The sequence below is a fragment of the Hippocampus comes genome, unplaced genomic scaffold (assembly GCF_001891065.2).
Source record: "Hippocampus comes isolate QL1 unplaced genomic scaffold, H_comes_QL1_v1.1 scaffold44, whole genome shotgun sequence".
Lineage (NCBI taxonomy): Eukaryota > Metazoa > Chordata > Actinopteri > Syngnathiformes > Syngnathidae > Hippocampus > Hippocampus comes.
In genome coordinates this window covers 932082-950975 of record NW_017805546.1, presented here as the reverse complement: position 1 = coordinate 950975, position 18894 = coordinate 932082, and the positions used below count along the sequence as shown (strand labels likewise).

Below are 18894 nucleotides of genomic sequence, written 5' to 3'. Positions count from 1 at the left end.
GGGGGGGGTAGTGAAATTCAAAAGCGTTCAAAAGCTTTTACGGTTTATTTGGTTGGTTTTGCTACCAAGCTCCGCATGTCCCTTGGCTTGGTTTCTCCGTCGATTCCGAGACAAGTAAATTCAAGGCCCATTTTAACAGGGCTTTAAGTTGCCTTTGATATTTGTGCGTTGTATTTACTGCCGGTATTCAAGTTAAATGTGAGGCTCCCAGCCCGCTAAGCACCTCTGCAAAGTTGCGCAGCGTAAATCAGCCGGCTTCACCCAAGGACGCGTCACCCTATCAGCGGCAAATTAAAAGTTGTTGCCTCTGTTTTCGGACGGACGTCGATATATTTTCTGCTGCCCTTCATGACAGCGGCGGGCAAGATGCCAACATGGCCCAGTTTCCCGAGCAGCGCAAGGCTGAATAGAGATGAGCGAGGGAAAATATATCATCTCCAACGGCGGTTATACACCATTATCGTATCTAACCCGATACACCTTGACGTATGAGGCAATTGGGGGACACGGGCTGTCGGTACAACACCCTCTGTCCTCACGTCCTCATCTTTCAAGGATTTAGAGCCGGTCACATCTAATCTCAACGCCCCAATTTCCTTCCGTGTTACTTTGATAAGAACTCCAAATATCCTCGGAGGTGCAGCATAACATCTGCAGTGGAGATCCGCGACGAGGAGAGGCGCTTATTTCTCAGGGAGAGCCAGCTGGGACGTGGACACCGGATGAATGTCAAAAGGTAGAAAAACAGTCTCTCTGTCTAGTCAGCAGAGAGTTAGCACGGCGCTGGATGGCTGTGTCAATACAAGTGACTCTTTGTTTTATCGCCACAGTAGCTCGCCATCCATCCGTGGCGCACAGGTTATTGACTTAACATTATGCACATTCGATGTTTGCCCTTGACCACCATTCCGACTCAAAGCATATTTGGCCAGAACTCCGACTACTCATTTTATACTTTAAAAAAATATAAAATAAAAGCCCGGACAGCTCACAAATCTAAAACCAAATCTATGCTACCATCTGCGACAATGTCTTGACACATAACCTGATACACGGACAGCAAAAGAAAGAAAATGTCTTCAACCGCATCATTATAAATGTTCATACATTTTAAATTGAAAAGCATACTTGGTCTTCGGCACCAAAATGTTAAACCAAAGAAAAGGTCAGCTACCCTGACGAATAATTTCAACCAAAAATCAAGACACCCCAGTCCGAAATCCAGATGTTACATATCCAGCAACACTGGGTGCCAGAACAGCCCATTAACATCTGACAGTATGTCGTCCTTACACGCCGAACAACCTGTCGACAGGCTCCCCCTACAGCTGTGCACGTCAGCGTCATGTCATGCCTCCCAGATGGTGGCGAGCGATTGCCGCGCAGTTGAGCGGATTCACGATTCAGTCCCCTCACGGGGTCACGTAGCTCCTCATTGGAGGAAGCTTGGACCACCTGTGCCCGAAATGGAACGCGTACAGTCGGTGAATATACCACAAACTATGATCTCAAAATATTGTTTAAAACGTATCTCGCGATATTAACCCGAAAAGGGGAAGTCAAGTCAAAAATGTTGACAATCATGTGTTCTATGTACCCCCCACGAGCCTAAACACAGTTAATTCCAATTGATATCGCATTTGTGGAACATTAATTAAGCCCAAAAATCCCCCCGTTTTTAACTAGCTCAGGCGGCAGCCATTTTGCCACTTGCTGGCGAATGAAAAAGAAATCACAGCCCACCCGCGTTTTTGTTGGTCTTGTGCCGTTCGCCAGGTGAGCCCTTGGACCCTGTAATGTCATTTTCAGTTGACAGCGCGTGTCAGTGTCAAGGTTATTGTGGTTGACAAAAACGAAATCCCTCTAAAACTGAAAAAAATGATTTCGGCTCACGATATAATCAAATAAATTGTAAATGTAAATAAATCTACTTGACTGAACATCACTGACATTGTTTTTTTTAATCTTGCACCCGACAAATACTTCATCGTATCCGTAAAAACTAAAACACACCAACCATAGCAATTTTTGGAAAAAAAAATTAAAACTAGCAAACCCGTTCGGAAAAAAAAAAAAAGAATTCAAACTGACTGCATTTTCAAAAATAAATAAATAAATGTGCATGCATGCATGCGACTTCTCCTGAGGTAGACACACACACACACACAGGCACACACAGCATGTCTCGCACTTTTAAGCATTTATGAATAAATTCAACTAAGCTTGAAAAAAAGCGTTTGATGTCGAGTCCAAAGAGAGCCTGGCGGTTTGTCACAATGTCAAGGCTTGTAATAACGAGTGTGCGGGAAGAATTCCACGGATTTAGAAATGTTATTTGGCACCAAACCCTCACGTGAACGCAGGGAATCCACCCTTCAACTGCATTCGCCCTCCCAAAAGGGCCTTTCATGAACCCGCAGAGCCGCAGCAAACGTTCCAGATGGAGCCCAATCCACTCGGTGTGCTGATAAGACCAAGAGCCTCTGGAGAGGATAAATGACGGGGCTCGAGAGATGGAGATGTTGAAAGAAAAAGAATGAAAGAAAGGAAAGGAAGAAAGAAAAACGACGCACGAGGAGGGAACTCCAAGACGTCGGTCATCACTGGCTTCTGGTCAAACTTTTCTGGGGGTGTTTAAAAATGCGCAGATTAGGCCTCAGCGCTCTAAAAATGTAAATCATCTGGTAGGGAGATCAAACGGCTTTAGTTCGTTTAGCCCTGCGGTCCATTTTGCTTCCAATCAGAATAGAAATTGCCAAAGTTCTCCCTGGCTAAACCCGAGGAGGATCAGAAGTGTACTTGTGCCCAGGCCAGGAGCTCCAAACTTTCTTCTTCGCATCCCCAGATAAAGCGTGTCCTCAGCTCACGCAGAAATCTGCCGAGAGTTGACACAGTCTAAGATACCAAACCTGTCTTGACTCAGTTATCTTATTTTCTCTTTCAAACTCTTTCTCCGCGGCGGCGGCGCTCACTCATTTCAGAATCGAATACCGCTACGGAAGTGTGCTTTGACGAGGGCTTGAACTGAAAGGCGTCCCTCACTCTTTTACTTCGAAACAAGACATTTCCAAAACCTCTGCTTTTACGACGGAAAAGAACGCCAAACATTTTTTGCCTATTTTTTGTCACCTGACGGACCGGCACAGTTGTGTATATTCTCATCAGTTTGTGCCTTTTCTGCACTCTTTGAAATAATGTCCTGTCGTCCAATAAAAGGATGTCAATTAAAAAAGGTGTTTTATTTTCTCAAACCGCTTTGTCAAATAATGCAACCAAAAAAACATGAACTGATGATACAATGATTAAATTAATAAGTTAGGCTTGCATTTATGTCAATGACCATCTAAATATGAGCTCCTGCCAGCCAAAGAGGGAGTCGCCCCCCCCAACCATCCTAAATGCATCAAAACTGGAGGCCACTCAACTTTTTGGGGGGGTTGCTTCTGCTTGTCTCTTTTCAACAAAAACAAGGCAGCTATTGCAGGTATCAAAGCTTTCATCAGCCTCAAATATTTAACATTTCATCACAATTAATTAACTTTGCGCAAGTTCCCTCTTCGGTTGCGGCTTTGATCACCAAGGTTGTGTTTGTATGTCATTGCGGAGACCAAAAAAAAAAAAGAAACCGCACAGAAAGTAAAGTTTTGATGAAGTGTTGAGAGCAGACCGGAATTGAAATGCAAGCGGGATAAACATACAAACATGGCTGGATTTGTGGCTTTTAAGTTGTCTCATGCCTTCAAGCACGTCCATGTATAAATCAGGCAGGCAGCTCGGCCAACGAAAGCTGGCGCCAGGCCCGAATGGGGGCGAGTCCTGCTGAAAAACGGATGTTTGCGAGGGCCTCTTCAATTTCAGCGTTCACTTTGGGAGCCGCCGTTTACTCTGAGTTACGTCTTCACGCTCGGCTGCTTTTCTAACAAAGACCCCGGAGCTGTTCATATCGACAGGGTCTGTTTTGTTGAATCCAAACTGTTTCTTTGGTCAATAATTTGATGTACTGCATCGGCACAGTGTGAAGACTGCGGATGGCTCTGAATGGTCGTTTATAAAGTGCAAAAAAAACACTGAAAGTGCTAAAATGACGAATAGTGAAAGCACCAGAGGCGTCGAGGAGAACATCGAAAAGCGGCGTGGACGCAAATCTCTCACCTCCATTATCAGAGCACGCTTAGGACGGAAGGGAGGAAGCAAGGAAGGAAGGAAGGAAGATGTCAGAGGTGCAAGCATTGTGATCCTTGAGCACCTCAACTCATGAGAACTTATGACCGCCTCTGCTTGTCTTTTATGTAAACAATGGCAAAGAATCCGGTCGAAGATGATTTTTGCTCCACAACACGGCTGGAGACTTTTGGTTGCAGAGTGGGTCTGACTGCTAAAAAAAAAAAAAAATCAATTGCGCAAGAAAGCGCCTCAGTTTCATATCATCAACGTCTTATAAATAAACATCATTAACTCTCAACCATTTTGGACTCATTTTACGAGCGCTGCCTACAAACGGAACAGACGCATCAGCGCAGAGACAAACAAAACAAACGAAATCCCACCCGGAACACGCTGGCGGCACATTATCTTTGACATTGCCAAGCACAAGGGAGCATGTGGATTTGGTCAACTGTTTCTCTTACAGAAACGTAACTGTAATTTTTGGAGTAAAGTGCATCCAAGTGTTCCAAAATGTCTTAATAAGAAAGTTCCGATTGAAGGGAAGGCAGCACCTTGCTGACATGGTTCACATGAATGCATCATCGTCGGGAGGTTAGGGGTTCAAATCCGTCGTTCACTCTGGTGTCCAAGCTTGGCACAAATTCATAAAAGGTGTATATTCTTTATCCTCTGTGAAAAAAAGACTCGTATGACTGTATCTTATTGAGTGTGCTTATTAAGCGCCTTCCCTCTTGTCCACTCCAGAGTCTGCAGCAAGTCGAGCGCCCCATAAAGGTGAAACTTCATATTGCGCGCTTTGAGTCATTTCAGCTGCCCACTGGCTGTAATGTGTCTACTACACCAACAGCCGAGCGTCCACATTAGATTTTATTAACTGGTGAAAAATACTTTGGGAAAACAGTATTCTATTTTAAATTACTTTAACACATGCGCCTTTCAAAGTCGACTGCAAGATGGGCAGTGCGCACGTCACCAGCCGTCGACCATTAGCACAAAGTCCGTATCCACTACGCAAATGAATTTCTCATTTCGGGGATGGCCTATTTTACAAATGGATCTCGACGGACGATGCCGTTAGTTCTGACTGAGAGACTGTCTGACTATTATACTGCCCCCTGTTGTCCAAGGCGCACACACCAGAAGGAGCACAGGGGCTCGAACAGATTAATAACATGTCCATGGATTTTAATGGAGAAAGATGATTTGAGATAGAAGTTGGTTTTTTTTCGTTATGAGCATGGTCACAAAAAAAAAAAAAAAATGGAACTCGTAAGTGAAGGCACACTTTATTTTATTTGTCTTAGTGATAGAACTGTAGCTCAATGTTTTGTTTTGTTCTCCAAGAAATGCTCATTGGTCTCATTAGTGGTTGCTTGCTGCATCCAAGTACAGTAAATAATACTTACGCCGTCCCTTGATTTCTACACTGCAGAATTATTCTGTGTTGAAGGCCCATGGAGTGGATTTATCTAGATAATAATAATGTCCCGCTCTACCTTGAAAAGTGGCCCGTGTACATATATTGGTGTCGTAAAATGCAAATAGGCTGCCACTGCAAGTCACTGCTCTCGTTTATTTACATTTCCAAATCTCAGCGGTAAAATATTGACTTTCCTTGTGGCATTGCAACTTAGCACATTAGCCAATGGAGGGGAAAAAAAAAAAAAAAAAAAAAAGAAATCAGCCTTATGAAAATTCACGACGGCCCAACCCCTCAGAGGCGTCAATAATGAATGATACTTCCTTTCCCAGCCTCACTCGTGGGTCAAGGGTTGATGTATGGGAGCCCGGCGGGGACAAATAGGACACATTAGCGAGGGTTGGCTCTGTGCAAATGGGAACTGAGTGATGGCCCTGAAAGTTGACATCCTGTGACATATCCAAATACATCGACACGTCAGTCATTATTGACTGCGGAAACAGTAAATTCTTTCTCACACACACGCACACAAACAAAATAAAGAACACCCAAGAAAGACACCACCTTGGGGCGAGCAGATTTTTTTTTTTTTTTTTTTTGTGAAATCACAAATCAACCTGTGTTATATCGACTTCCCCCTAAAGAGCACCTTCGTTGCATAACAAAGAGCAATTAATCCAACTTGAACGCTTTCCCGTAGAGTGTCCGTATGCAATTAATTGGATTGCGGCTAAAGCAAGTTGCGCACTGCTAGGGGCATGGATGCAATACGTACATTTGTTTGCACTTCAAATCCCAAAGAAGCAAGGGGACGCTTAGAGTGGTCTTGTGGATATCAGTGCTCGGTAGCTAGATGACACCAAGGATGTTCAATGTTCAAAGTGGGAGTTGGCACACCGAGCTTGCGGGAGCTTGATTGAAACTGTGCTGGTATAGTCCTAGTGAAAATCTTTGACACACCGCTTTTAGTTCCTTTTCAAGAAGGGATATTTGATCTCCTCATCGCAGAGTTACTGTGACCATGCATTCCTGCACCGAAGAAACCCAATCATAATGTAAGGCGTTATTACCGTTTTTTTTGTATTTTATGGCGGGTTGTCAAACTTCACTCACCATGCTCCAATCACACGCAACGACGCACACAGATGTTTTGCAATTCAGTGGTGCCCATCTGCCAAATAATCACGGTTCAAATTTGGTAGCAGATACCCGCACTAAAAGGGGAGCTTCAAACAAAAAAAGCAGACTTCCTGTGTCTCTTCGAACAAGGGTTTTTTAGGGACTTTTTTTTCCACTAATGATACTCGTGCCTCCAGAATTTCATGTTGCTAAGTGACCTGGCTTGAGCGGCTGAAAAAAAAAAAAGATGAATGAAAAAAAATATATTGTAATATATAATATAAAATACAGAAGGAAAAGGTCCTGGAATGGCTCAAAATGTTGAATTCCAAAGTGTTTCAGTGTGTACGGTATGTTCAAAAAAGATTCCCTCACAAGTAAAACATGGGCATTTATACACCCCGTGCTGCTTTTATCCTTTAAGTGGATCATGTCCTGATTCCACATCAACAAAACTCGATCTCCTGTAAACTCCATCCCACAAAAGGCCACTGCCCTCAGAATTGCAAAGCAGCTCCAAAGTGCAGCATAAATCCAGAGACAAAAGGCAAAACTGAGTGGACAATTTAGCGCAAGTTGCTTTTAAAAGGTCTCGCGGCCCACACGCTATCATTCAGGGCAGTGACACAGGCCAAAATTGCGCTCATCTAGCATCACCCACTCCACAAGTTCACATGTACTCAAACACGAGGATAAAAACAAGGACAGAGCTTTAAAAAAAAAACAAAGTAATAATAATAATAATAATAATAAAGCGAGTGGGTCAAGATTTAGTGATGGAATTCTAGTATGTCAATAAAGCGGGTGTTCCGGGTGGTTAGGCACACGTGCAGACTAACTTTCCCAACCGTGGGGAAACAGATGCAGGGAATGTTTTGTGGCTTTGGGAATCGGGCTGGAATGAATGGAGGGAAAACGTGGACATGTTTTATTGAGAAATATTTCACAATACATATTGCATCTGGTACTGAGACCGGTCATCGAGGGTCTCAATTCAGCATGTTTGCAAGCCCTGAGAAGCCTGATAATGGTCCTGATCACTTGAATCAGTTGTGTTGGAGGAGGGAGAAATCTAAAACATGCAGGATAGGGGCCCTGAAGACCGGAGTTGGACACTCCCGACCTAGTTTTTGTTCAACATTATTCACTGTCATCCTGCTTTTTACGCCTACAGACAGCAATGGCTGGAGTTTCATTGAATGTACATCTTTGGGCATGTTTATTGACGTACATTGTGAGACGTTCAGTTTATTTGCTTGGTAAAAACGGAATTTCTTTTCTGTGAACACAGGGTACACCGTTACGCAGTTGTATAATATTTTTGTGGTTTCCAGTGCTCGTTCTCTCTCTCTCTTCCTCACACTCTCATTAAATTATATGTGCTTAAAGGTGTTGTGCTTAAGTGTGTTTAAGTAACCTAAAACAAAAGTAAAAATATATAAATAAATAAAATCAAGTGCCATAAACGTAACCAGCATGACCGGAGGATGGTGGCCATTTGGAATTTCAGGTAAACCCTGAACGGCTGGTCCATTCCAGGCTGAAATTGGGTGTGTATCAGCTGTATCTGCTCCTGTGCCCGACCAACATCAAGTCAACAGTAGATTGACAACAATCGCCAATGCGCCATCGCACGCTGTATTACGCCCCTTCCTCCTTCAGTCTTTAACATCTCATTAAACAACGCCACGATGTGACTCGGGGACATCAGGCTACTCAATTATGCAATGCAAAGCGCGGCGAATAATTAAAGCTACAATCAGTGTCGCGTCATCATGCAGACAGTCGTCAATTAGAAGCTGATTGCAGCGATCACGCCTGTCGTGACGCCGCGTAATTATTGTCAAGGAGTTATGTTGAAGTTGGGCTTGCGCCCTATCTGCAAATTAGACCCCCCAAAAAAAAAAAAATTAAATGGCTCATAAGTATCAAGGCATTGAGAGGCATGGTTTGATCTCATGTTTAATTGCATTGCCAGTTTGCACTCCTTCTAACACTGAATTAGGCAAGAACCCGTGTTTGTAACTTTAGTGGATGTTAAAAAAAATGAACCCAAAGATTATCTATTTGAAGAAAAAAAGTCTTACAAATAAATCTGCATTCAATGAATGTCATGTTTTATAAACAGCTGAGAGGTACAAGCTCTTCCTGGGTACAGGGTTTGTGGACCACTGGTATACAACAATAGTTCAACGTTTGGTTCAGACAAAACACGCAAACACAAAACTAATTGGGTTTCGCTTATTAACTTTTTAGGCACAAATCCCAACAAGCATCTTGATTTTTGCATTTTTAAGTTGAACTCACCAACATCCCACTTGCTGTCACTTCCACGTGGTGTCCTCATTGTACCTTCCCCACTTCCTGTTTCTTGCACTTCCGAGCCTGCCATTTCAGCAGTCAGTCCTTAAAGGTGCAGTGACAGTTAAAAATGATATCTTGCTCGCAAAAATCAGTCGTGCACATGAATGACTTGTGGGTCAACTGCCACTATTTTTGCTTTTTGACCTGAGTAAAACTAACCTGAGCCCAAACAACACAGCGCACGTGGGTAGGGGAGCTTTTCAATGAGCCATTCTTCATTTGCGTCACTCGGCCGACATGGCAGCCTTTCCCCGCGGCAGCGGCTGAAGACTCAAATCAAAGCGAGGCGGCACCGGCGAGCTCCGTCACCTCCCCGGAGATGCCGCCCGCCTCTGCAAATGCAAGGAGAAGCCGGGGCTTGGGCTTTGCTCATTGATATCGCCCACCGTGGTAAAGAGCTTCAAATGGGCGGAATTACAGGATCAATAGGGTGATTAGCGGAGGCCTTGTAGCTGCAGTCTGTTATTGGCAATCTTTTGTAGTTTGTACGATCCGACGAGACCCAAGAGACAGAGGAGGTGTTGCGCCTTCCTTTGTGTGGGAGATACTCGGTGGATAGATGCATAGATAAGGGAGGGGTCAGCAACATTTTGAAAAGTGAGAGTAACTTCTTGGCGACTGATGAATATAAAGGGCTAAAAAAAACCCAAACAATTGGCTCAAGTTCTTGTTATTATTCATTTAATCATCAACTGGAATCCATTTCTTTACTGCCACTGACAAATATAGGGGTGGTTCTCAGAAAGTGTGCTCCAACCGGATGGTCAAACGCTAACTCACTTCAAGAGTTGTTAATTTTGTCCTCTCATAATCAGTCGCCAGATTTTACTGCTTACAATAGATAGATAGATAGATAGATAGATTGATAGATAGATAGATAGATAGATAGATAGATAGATAGATAGATAGATATAGATAGATAGATAGATAGATAGATAGATAGATAGATAGATAGATAGATAGATAGATAGATAGAAAGATAGATCGACCTTTGTCTAAATGCTAAAAATTGTCCTCTTGGAGTGGACTGCATTTTCCCAGATACATTCAACAAGGGCATTTAAAGCACTTTTGTGCATTTTCAAATATGGTGCATGGGCTGGTTGTGCTTATATATTATATATTTAATATAGTCAACAACAGCAGTAAGGTCATCCTGAACAGAGCAGATCCAACTCTGTTCAATCAGTTGCCACCTAGAAACTGGTTGAAGTGTACATTGCATTCTGGTATACAATTATCAAGACATACAGTAGTTCAACTAAAATAGAGAAAAATGTTTTGCCTGAGTGAAAGGTCACGAGAGAGGGAAGAGGACAGTAGAAGATTATAAAGTGTTCTTTTTCTTAATGACATTAAAAATATATATATAATAATAATAATAATAATAATAATAATTTTTGGATCTGGGGGGGATGCCCGGATGAATGGCATATTCATTTGTTTTGATTGGGAAAGATTTGATATAATTTGAGTGCTCTGAGTTCAGAGCGTGCTTGCAGAATGAGAAAACCTCATATCTCAAGGCACCACAGCATAGAGTAGTCAAACCACTTTTGACGATGCGCCTGCATTTGCAAGCGCGGCCCACTAGTTGAATGACATTACAGGAGCAAACTGGCGGGCGGCCCTCGGGGCGAGAGGCACCATCGATGTTGCCAGTATCTTCGCCCTCCTAATCTCTGTCGCCTGGGCCAGCTCTGCTATCGGTAATAGATCTCGGGGGATTAGGGGCTCCCTTCTGGAGACACTTCCCTCTCGTCACTGAAGACCAGCGGTGCGCCAGTCATGCGGAACTGGGGCCGAGCCAGCCAGAGCGGAACATTAGAAGAGGATCGTGAGGGGGACACAAAGATGGGGTTAAAAAGGGGGGGGGGGGGGGGCAAAAGATGGTGCAGAGTCGGGACACGCGGGAAGCAGGTAGGGGATGGGAGGAGAGGAAGGACGGAAGAGACATGAAGCGAGAGGAGGATAAGCACCCGGGCAGCTGGTGGAAAGCCAAGAGCCCATGTAATTTCTGATTTCTCTAATCCTTCTGGCATTTATACTTTTAGCTGACAGATAATGAAAATGAAAAATGAAATGAAAAAGTTCCACTCACCGAACGCTGGCCATGGGATTCAATTTTTTCTTTTTTTTGGTCTCTTTTGTAACACCTCGTTGGGCCCGTGCGCTGAGCCAGCAAAACTCAAATAAATATGAGAACTTCAGGTACTAGATTCTAGTGTGAGACAGATGGGTGTGGATGGATGGATGGATAGCTAGTTAGCTAATTAGCAAGCTACATAGATAGATAGATAGATAGATAGATAGATAGATAGATAGATAGATAGATAGATAGATAGATAGATAGATAGATAGATAGATAGATAGATATGTAAGCTTTTGTTAAATTGTTAATTATTATCATTTTATGTTTGCATTATATTCTATAAGCATTATATTCTTTTATGTTAAGGTTATCTAAATTATATTCCGTTTAATAATTGCTTGAACATGTTTATGTAGATAGCGTCTGATTGGCTGAAGGAAAGCAGGAAGTGTTTTGAGTAGCCGGAAAAAGGTGTGTTGTGTTCCTTCGGGAGTTGCGGAGCAGACGTTAAAAAAATAAATGAAAGTTGCGTTCAAACGAAGTCCATCTCTCCTTTTTTTTTTTTTTGGCCCATTCCTAACGTAGAGCCATCCATTCAAAACCTACGAACCCCTCAACTTACAGATAGATAGATCGATCGTGCCCACCAGAATTTCGAATACAAATGCAATACTCTGTTGTGCCCGTATCACAACTCTACTCATGTGCGCACAGTCAGCAGGTCCTCCGTCGCTCTCGGCAACGCACCCGCCCCTCGTTTTACCTAAAGCCGTGCTGCCCAGGGATGGACTAATGCACTTAGCCTTGGGCAAGCAGATGGTAAAAGCAGGAAACACGCACATTGAATGAACTTCTGATCTGAAGCCCCATTCCAGTGATGGGCATCTTCCTAAAGAAGGAAGGAAACTCGAGTTAACTGTGTTTGTAACCAGAGCTACAGCTCGGTTGCAAATACACGATCCTCAACTGCATTGTCACTAATGAAGTTGATCTAGAAAAAGTAGTATTTCATGGTCATGCATGTTAGTTTTAGGTTCATAATAGACAGGGATTTGGCACCATCTTGTGGTGTTTTAGGGCACAGCAAAACAGTGAATGGGTGAGCTTTTTAGCAAATAATGAAAGATAGGTTACAAAAAAAAGAAAAAAAAACAAAAACAAATCAAATAGTTGAATTTACGAATCACAAAGGGGAACACTGAACTCCAGATGACCAAAAGAGCACCGCACTTGCAACAACCATGCCTGCTGCCCCTTTGTCACATCTCATCTTGAATGCACTTAATTTTAGAGTCAGCCAATCCTCCATGAACTGTGTCCAGTTGGTCCAGAATGCCACCCCTCGCCTCTTAACTGCTACTCTGGCATCCCTTCACTGGCTCCCGATACATTTTAGAGCTCTTTTTAAGATCATTTTGTTTTCAATGTTGAAATGGCCTCGGCCCACCTTACCTCTCTGAGCTCCTCCGCCCCGACGCGCCTGCCTGGTGCCTCAAGTCTACGGACCAGACACTATTTTAGCTGTAACCGAGAACTAAGCGGAGGCTCAGAGCTGATCGACCCTTTTCCGTTGCCAGTCCCTCTCTTTGGAACGACCTCCCGCCGAACGTTCAGCAGCAAGGATTTACAACTGCACATGTTGAAATGGTTTACGATTGTCAGGGCAGACAGATTTCTGAGCAGATCAGAGGGGGAAAACTCCTCTTAACACACCCCTCACAACAGGATAATCACTCAGGATCTTTTTTTTTTTTTTTTTTTTTTTTTAGAGACATTAAAGAATTGAGCTTTTGCTGCCTTGGAGCAGGAGTGGAGGAATCAGGCTCAAAATTGCACCGATTATCAGTGAGTGTAAAGCACGGTTTAGTTCGTTCGGTAGTTTTCACAATTTCGCTAGCACGGTGACACAAGGGGGGTCCAAGAGAGAACCGATTAAAATGTTGATACACATCCATGCAAAGCTCTGGCTCAAAGAACCATTTGGGAGCTCATATTGTTTCCATAACATTCTATAACAAACCCCCTTTGTTTTGAATAGCACCCAAATAACATCATAATAAAATGGTGGATGATTCCCATGAGAACACATCATTACACAATGGATAAGATGCGGCTAAATAAAGATTACATGAATTATCAAATGAAGGGCAATTATCTCGCCATCGGATATCATCCGTCCTGATATAGTATGCCAGTCATTTTAATTAAGGCTGCTGAAACTCTCAGCTCAAACTGGCGTCGCCTCACCATGGCCAAGGGATTGATGACTTCTGCGGCGCCCAAATAAAACAACACAACAAAACAAATGGCCGACACAGGCCCGGACAGAGGGTTTCATTGGTCCGTACTTGCACACATTCGGCTGTTTGGCACGGCGGAATGTTTGTTTTTAGCGACTGCCACAGCCCATTTGGTCTTTGATGGAGGGATGCCGTAACACATTTTTATAATAATCATACATGGATTGGTCATGGGAATAAACCACCTTTGTCAAAGCATCCAGCCACGGGGAGAGCAAAATAGATTAGCCTGGAGTGTTCTTTCCCTCTTTGCTGGCCGCATTTCACTCTGAGCCAAAGCTGGTTGCCTATTACGCATAAAGACGCATATGGTGTCGTATTAAAAAAAAAAAAAAATGCGAGGCGGGCGCAGAGGGTGGGCTGGTAAATCCAGAGTTATGACGCCGGAGCAGCGCTTGGCGGCCCGCACGAGCAAAACAACTTAATGTCAGTCGCTAATCTAGTTGCAGGTGTTCATGGGAGCAAAAGAACATTTTGCACACATTTATTCAAATGCGCTGAGAGTCAAGCGCGCAAAATATGATGACATGGGTGGGAATGGGAGATGTGCAGAAACTGAAAAACATCCATGTCAACCTGTGAAATATCGTGTGTGTGTGTGTGTGTGTGTGTGTGTGTGTGTGTGTGTGTGTGTGTGTGTGGCACAACGTAGCTAGCTGCAGCTCCAGCAACAATACACATTAAGGCCATCCGACATGATCGACGGGAGCGTCCACCTCGAAGGATATTGCCATTTTTCCACGGATGCTCCCTCCGCGCTCTCAGGCCACCGCTTAAAACCTATAAAGACTGAAGAGAGTGACACCCCCTTTAACGTTTGCTCAATTTGAATACTTGTCCTGTGACAGCAAATTGCACCGCTCCCACCACTCCTTCTGCAAATACCACCATTTTTGCATTCAGGCTGCTTTTTATGACAGGGGCACATCCATCATGAGGTAAAGTGGAAAAAAAGGAAAAATGCAACTCAGTGAGGGGGCGCAGTTATTTCAGCGCTGTTTATTTGGCTTTGCTATATCGTATGCCATTTATTAGCAACATCATGTAAATGCAGCCGCGCTACCTCGACTATCATCAGTGTAGAGCATACAGAAATCTGGATGGTCCTTTTTTTTTTTTTTTATGTACACAATGTCCATGAGTTCCAAAAATCACTTGAAATGCGGACTCATCAGACCACAAGACACTTTTCCACTTTATGTCAGTGCTCTTCTAAGAAAAGCTCAGGCACAAAGAAACTGGCCATGTGTCCAGCTTTGGCATTGCATGCTATATTCTTAACTTTTATTTGTCGATGTCAAGGATGTCAAAGGTCAGATTTCTCAGGATCTTCTGATGAAGTTGCGGATTGTGTACTTCATGTGAACAACTGAGCCTTTTGGGGATGCTCCTTTTGTGTGTGTTTGGGGGGGGGGGGGGGGGATTTAATCTGGGATTTTCCAACATTCACCAAAGAATTACCGGTACTCATTGACATTTTTGGTTTCTTTTTATTTGCTTTATGGTGAACATGCAGCGGGTCATATTGACCCATGAACATTTCTGGTGTAGCCAAGAAACAATCACAACAGTGGGGGTTAAGTGGAGACAACAGTACAACATTCAAAGTGAGCCAATTTAGTCACACACAAGTAAATACAAAACTAAAATTACCGGTATTTGCTGAAAAAAGCTTTTTTTTTTTTTTTTCCTTTTTCTTCTGTCATGCCCTAGGATGCTGCTTCTTGCATGGCGTCATGTTAGCAGGAGGAGTTGCTCGCGTTAGCCACCAACTCATTAACAGACGGCTTGACAGATGGCAGAAAGCAGGGTGGTAAACCTCTCAAGATGATACGGAAAAAGGTCTGCATCACCATTGGCAGGATTGCAAGTTAATAGCTGATGAGCGCGACACGGCTTGCTGCACAATAGGTTGTGGCAATAAAGACTTAATTGCGATATATAAATCCATTTAAAACATAATCATATCGACATAAAACATCACTAAGTGACAATGAGATCGCTTGTAGGAAAGTGGTAATTTGAAACAAAAGTGGAATTTTCAAAAAAAAAAAAAACACCAAACAAGCATGGAATAAGCACTTCAAAGGCCTCTGAAATCCTCCCAAACAAATTCCATCCTTTATCTCAGCCGCTTATCCTCACAAGGGTCATGGGGTATGCTGGAGCAGATCCGAGCTAGGGGGGTACACACTCAACTGGTTGCCAGCCAATCACGGGGCACACCAAAACAAACATTCACACTCACAGTCACACCTCGGACAATTTAGTTTTCCATTCGCCTACCGTGCATGTTTTTGTAACGTGTTAGGAAACCGGAATACCCGAAGAAAACCCGCGCAGGCACGGGGAGAACACGCAAACTCCATACGAAAGACGCAGCCGGAATGGAACCCTGCACCTCTGTGAGGCGAACACAGGGGGTAAAAACGTCCCCGTACAAGACGGTGGTTGACTGGTTGGCACGTCTGCCTCACAGTGCAGATGTGCAGGGTTCGATTCCGGCTCCGGCTTTCCTGTGTTTTCCCCGGGTACTCCATTGTCCTCCGACATTCCAAAAACATGCACCGTAGGGTTAATTGTTTACTCTAAATTGTGATGGTGATGAGCGCGAATGGTTGTTCGTCAATGTGGGCCCTCTGCGATTGGCTCAGTCCCTTTCCGAACCTATCATCGTATTTTTCAAATTCTTGGTATCATGTATTCAGGCTAAAGTGGCCGTTTCAACAAAAACCTGGCATTGTGACAGACTCTGTCATTTTGACGAGGAGGAGGCTTAGTCTAGGTTCAGATTTCCGAAGTTAAGGAGGTTGTTGGCTTCGGACCAAGCAGGGTGTTGCGCTCCGTCCATCACTGTGGCGACCGTGTTGCCGCTGGCCAGTCTGTGGCTGTCGCCGCCGATGGTAGCGTCGCAATCGGTGCAGCGTCGAGCCTCCATAGCCCCACCGCACTCAGTGATAACGTAGACGTGGCCGTTGGGGCACTGATACCAGTGTCCAGAGCGTACGTTCATGGCCGAAACGATCATCTTGCGCTCGTCGTCGCTGATCCCCAAACCGGTAACGGGCACCTTTTGCTTCATCACCTTCAAGGCCTCGTTCCCTCTTTGTTCGTCTTGCTCGGTGAATTGGCCGCACTTTCCCAACGCCTCCTCCACAATTTTCTGGGTCTCAACATCAATTTGGTGACTCTTCCCGAGTTTCACCGCTTGGCTCAAAAGGGCGATGAATTCCGCCCAGAGCGTGAGCCTCTGCAATTCCCTTTGCAAATCAAAGAGCTGCTGCTCAGTGAATTTCTGGTGAAAGTGATCGACCCACAATTGGAAGGTGTCTATCGTCATCCTGAATCTGTTGATTTCGACGGATGTCTCGGCTTTTACGGCCGCCAGGAGTTTCTGAATTCTTGTCAGGAAGTTCAGCTTGTTTTCCAGGACCCAGATATCATTCGCCGTGATGTGTGTGCTTGTCAGGATTCGTTTCATGTGCATGTGTTGCTCTTCGCCGAGCACACCTTCGATAAAAAGTCTCTCTACCAGAATGCTGAGCTCCGCACTGTGATTTTTCATGTCAACTTGATTGCCACTTATCTTTTCCTTCACCATCTCTATCGCTGCCAGACTTCTGTTGATGTGAGATCCATAACGTAGGTTCTTGCGGATCGGAGTTCGACACTTGGGACATTCCTTCAGCTTGATGGCCACCCGCCCTTCTCCGTTCGCCTGCTGCTCGTCATCCATCGCCATGTACGTGTCCATGGACGCGAGTTCGATGAGGTGGCCGCAGTCTTCCAGCTGGATGAAACGAGCATCGGGGTCATCCTCCATGCCAAAGAAAATTTCCGTGACTTCGTCTTCGTGACAGACGCGACATTTGCTCGGACACGTGTCCCCACACAGGCCGATGCAAGGGTGGCCGCAAGTCAGGGTCCGGGCACAGGGCTGGGTACACGGCGGCCGATCGCACGGCTCATGGCACAACTTGCTGCAGCTTTGGTGAGGGCACTCGGAAGCGCAAGGCTCGCGGCAAGGGACGCAGGGCTCGCCGCAGGTCTTCATGCACTTGCTGTGGACGCAGCGGTTCTCACAGGGTTTCTGACAGGGCGGGCAGTCGCGGGTGCAGGGAACGGCGCACTTATGGGAACATATGAGAAGACGGTCGCACTGATGAAAACAGGGGGCGTGGAAGCGTCCGTTGAAACACTGGCCGCACGTTCCGCGACAGGCGTGTCCGCATTTCAGCTGCTGCTCACATGGGGTCGCGCACGTTGGCTCATCTTCACATGTTTGGTAGAAGCAAGGGGCCAGCTGGCTGTGGCCGCATCGCAGTCGGAACGTGACGTTGACCGCGCACTTGCCGCTGCCGCATGGCAGCCCGCACCACGTGGCGCAGCGATGGCCACACTGCAGTGTCCTCTGGCAAGGCATCTTGCACGTGAAGGTGTTTGGGTCCTGGTGACAGGGAACCATCTGTGTGTGCTGACACTTGGGGATGATCTTTTCAACACTGACCGGACATTCTTCGGGACATTCTGCATGGCAGACAAGCGGGCACTTGTGTCCCAATTGGCATAGAATTCTCATACAGTCTTTGACGCACTTGTACTTTTTGTGCTCCTGGTCGTAGGGGTGGCAGACACTCGCGCACACGTGGCCGCAGTCCAAACGGTACTCACAGGGTTGGGTGCAGCCTCCCTCGGGGGCCTGCAGGAAATCGTCGGCGCAAGCGGCTTGGATCTGCCGTTCCGGGTGATTCTGACAGCACAAAGTCAAGGCCCCCCCGATCTGACCCCCCTCTCTCAAGGTGCTGAAGATGTTGCTCCACAGCTTTACCTGGCCCAGCATCTCACTGTTGCCAATGCAGTAGAGACCTTTCTTGGCTCGAGACAAGGCCACGCAAACGCGATTGGAAATATTCAAAAAGCCGACTTTCAACTCCCTGTTGCTGCGCACTAAAGACAACAGGACAATGTCATTCTCCTCTCCTTGGTATTTGTCCACAACACAGACTTTGACGCCTGAAAATTGGCTGGCCGGCATGAGCCGGCGCAGGCATTGGAGCTGGGCCGTGTAGGTTGTCAGGATGGTAATCTGATTTGGTGTGTACTCCTGAAGGAGAAGATAACGACACAGAGCAACGACAAACATGGCCTCGTGTTGGTTTTGATGGCTTTTGCCCTCCTTGAACTGTTTTTCAAGTTGGTTGTGCGCCACGAAGAACACGTTGGTTTTCAGACCCTGTAACAGAGATTGTCAATGCAAATAGTTATTTGGTGCTCACCAAAAGAGCATCACTTTTAAGAATACAGTGGTACCTCTACTTACGAACGTCTCTTCGGACGAAATATTCAAGTTATGAAATTCCTCAACGGGAAATATTTCCTCTTGTTAGGACAGACATTTCAAGATACCAAAGGTAAAAAGACAGCATGGGCCG

General features: G+C 45.1%; 2 protein-coding genes across 5 annotated transcripts in view; both read right to left on the bottom strand.

Moving 5' to 3' along the window:
- Positions 1 to 9081, bottom strand: part of cdh22 (cadherin 22) — a 223262-nt gene extending 214181 nt beyond the window's left edge. For both annotated transcript variants that reach the window (XM_019879484.1, XM_019879485.1), the window contains exon 1: positions 9014 to 9081. The gene's annotated coding sequence lies outside the window, so the exon portion shown is untranslated. The remainder of the gene's footprint in view (positions 1 to 9013) is intronic.
- A 5851-nt stretch (positions 9082 to 14932) lies between these two features.
- znfx1 (zinc finger, NFX1-type containing 1) overlaps positions 14933 to 18894 on the bottom strand; it is a 32051-nt gene continuing 28089 nt past the window's right edge. For all 3 annotated transcript variants that reach the window (XM_019879366.1, XM_019879365.1, XM_019879364.1), the window contains one exon: positions 14933 to 18695. In XM_019879366.1, the coding sequence (XP_019734925.1) occupies positions 16239 to 18695 (2457 nt within the window). In that variant the 3' untranslated portion in view covers positions 14933 to 16238. The remainder of the gene's footprint in view (positions 18696 to 18894) is intronic.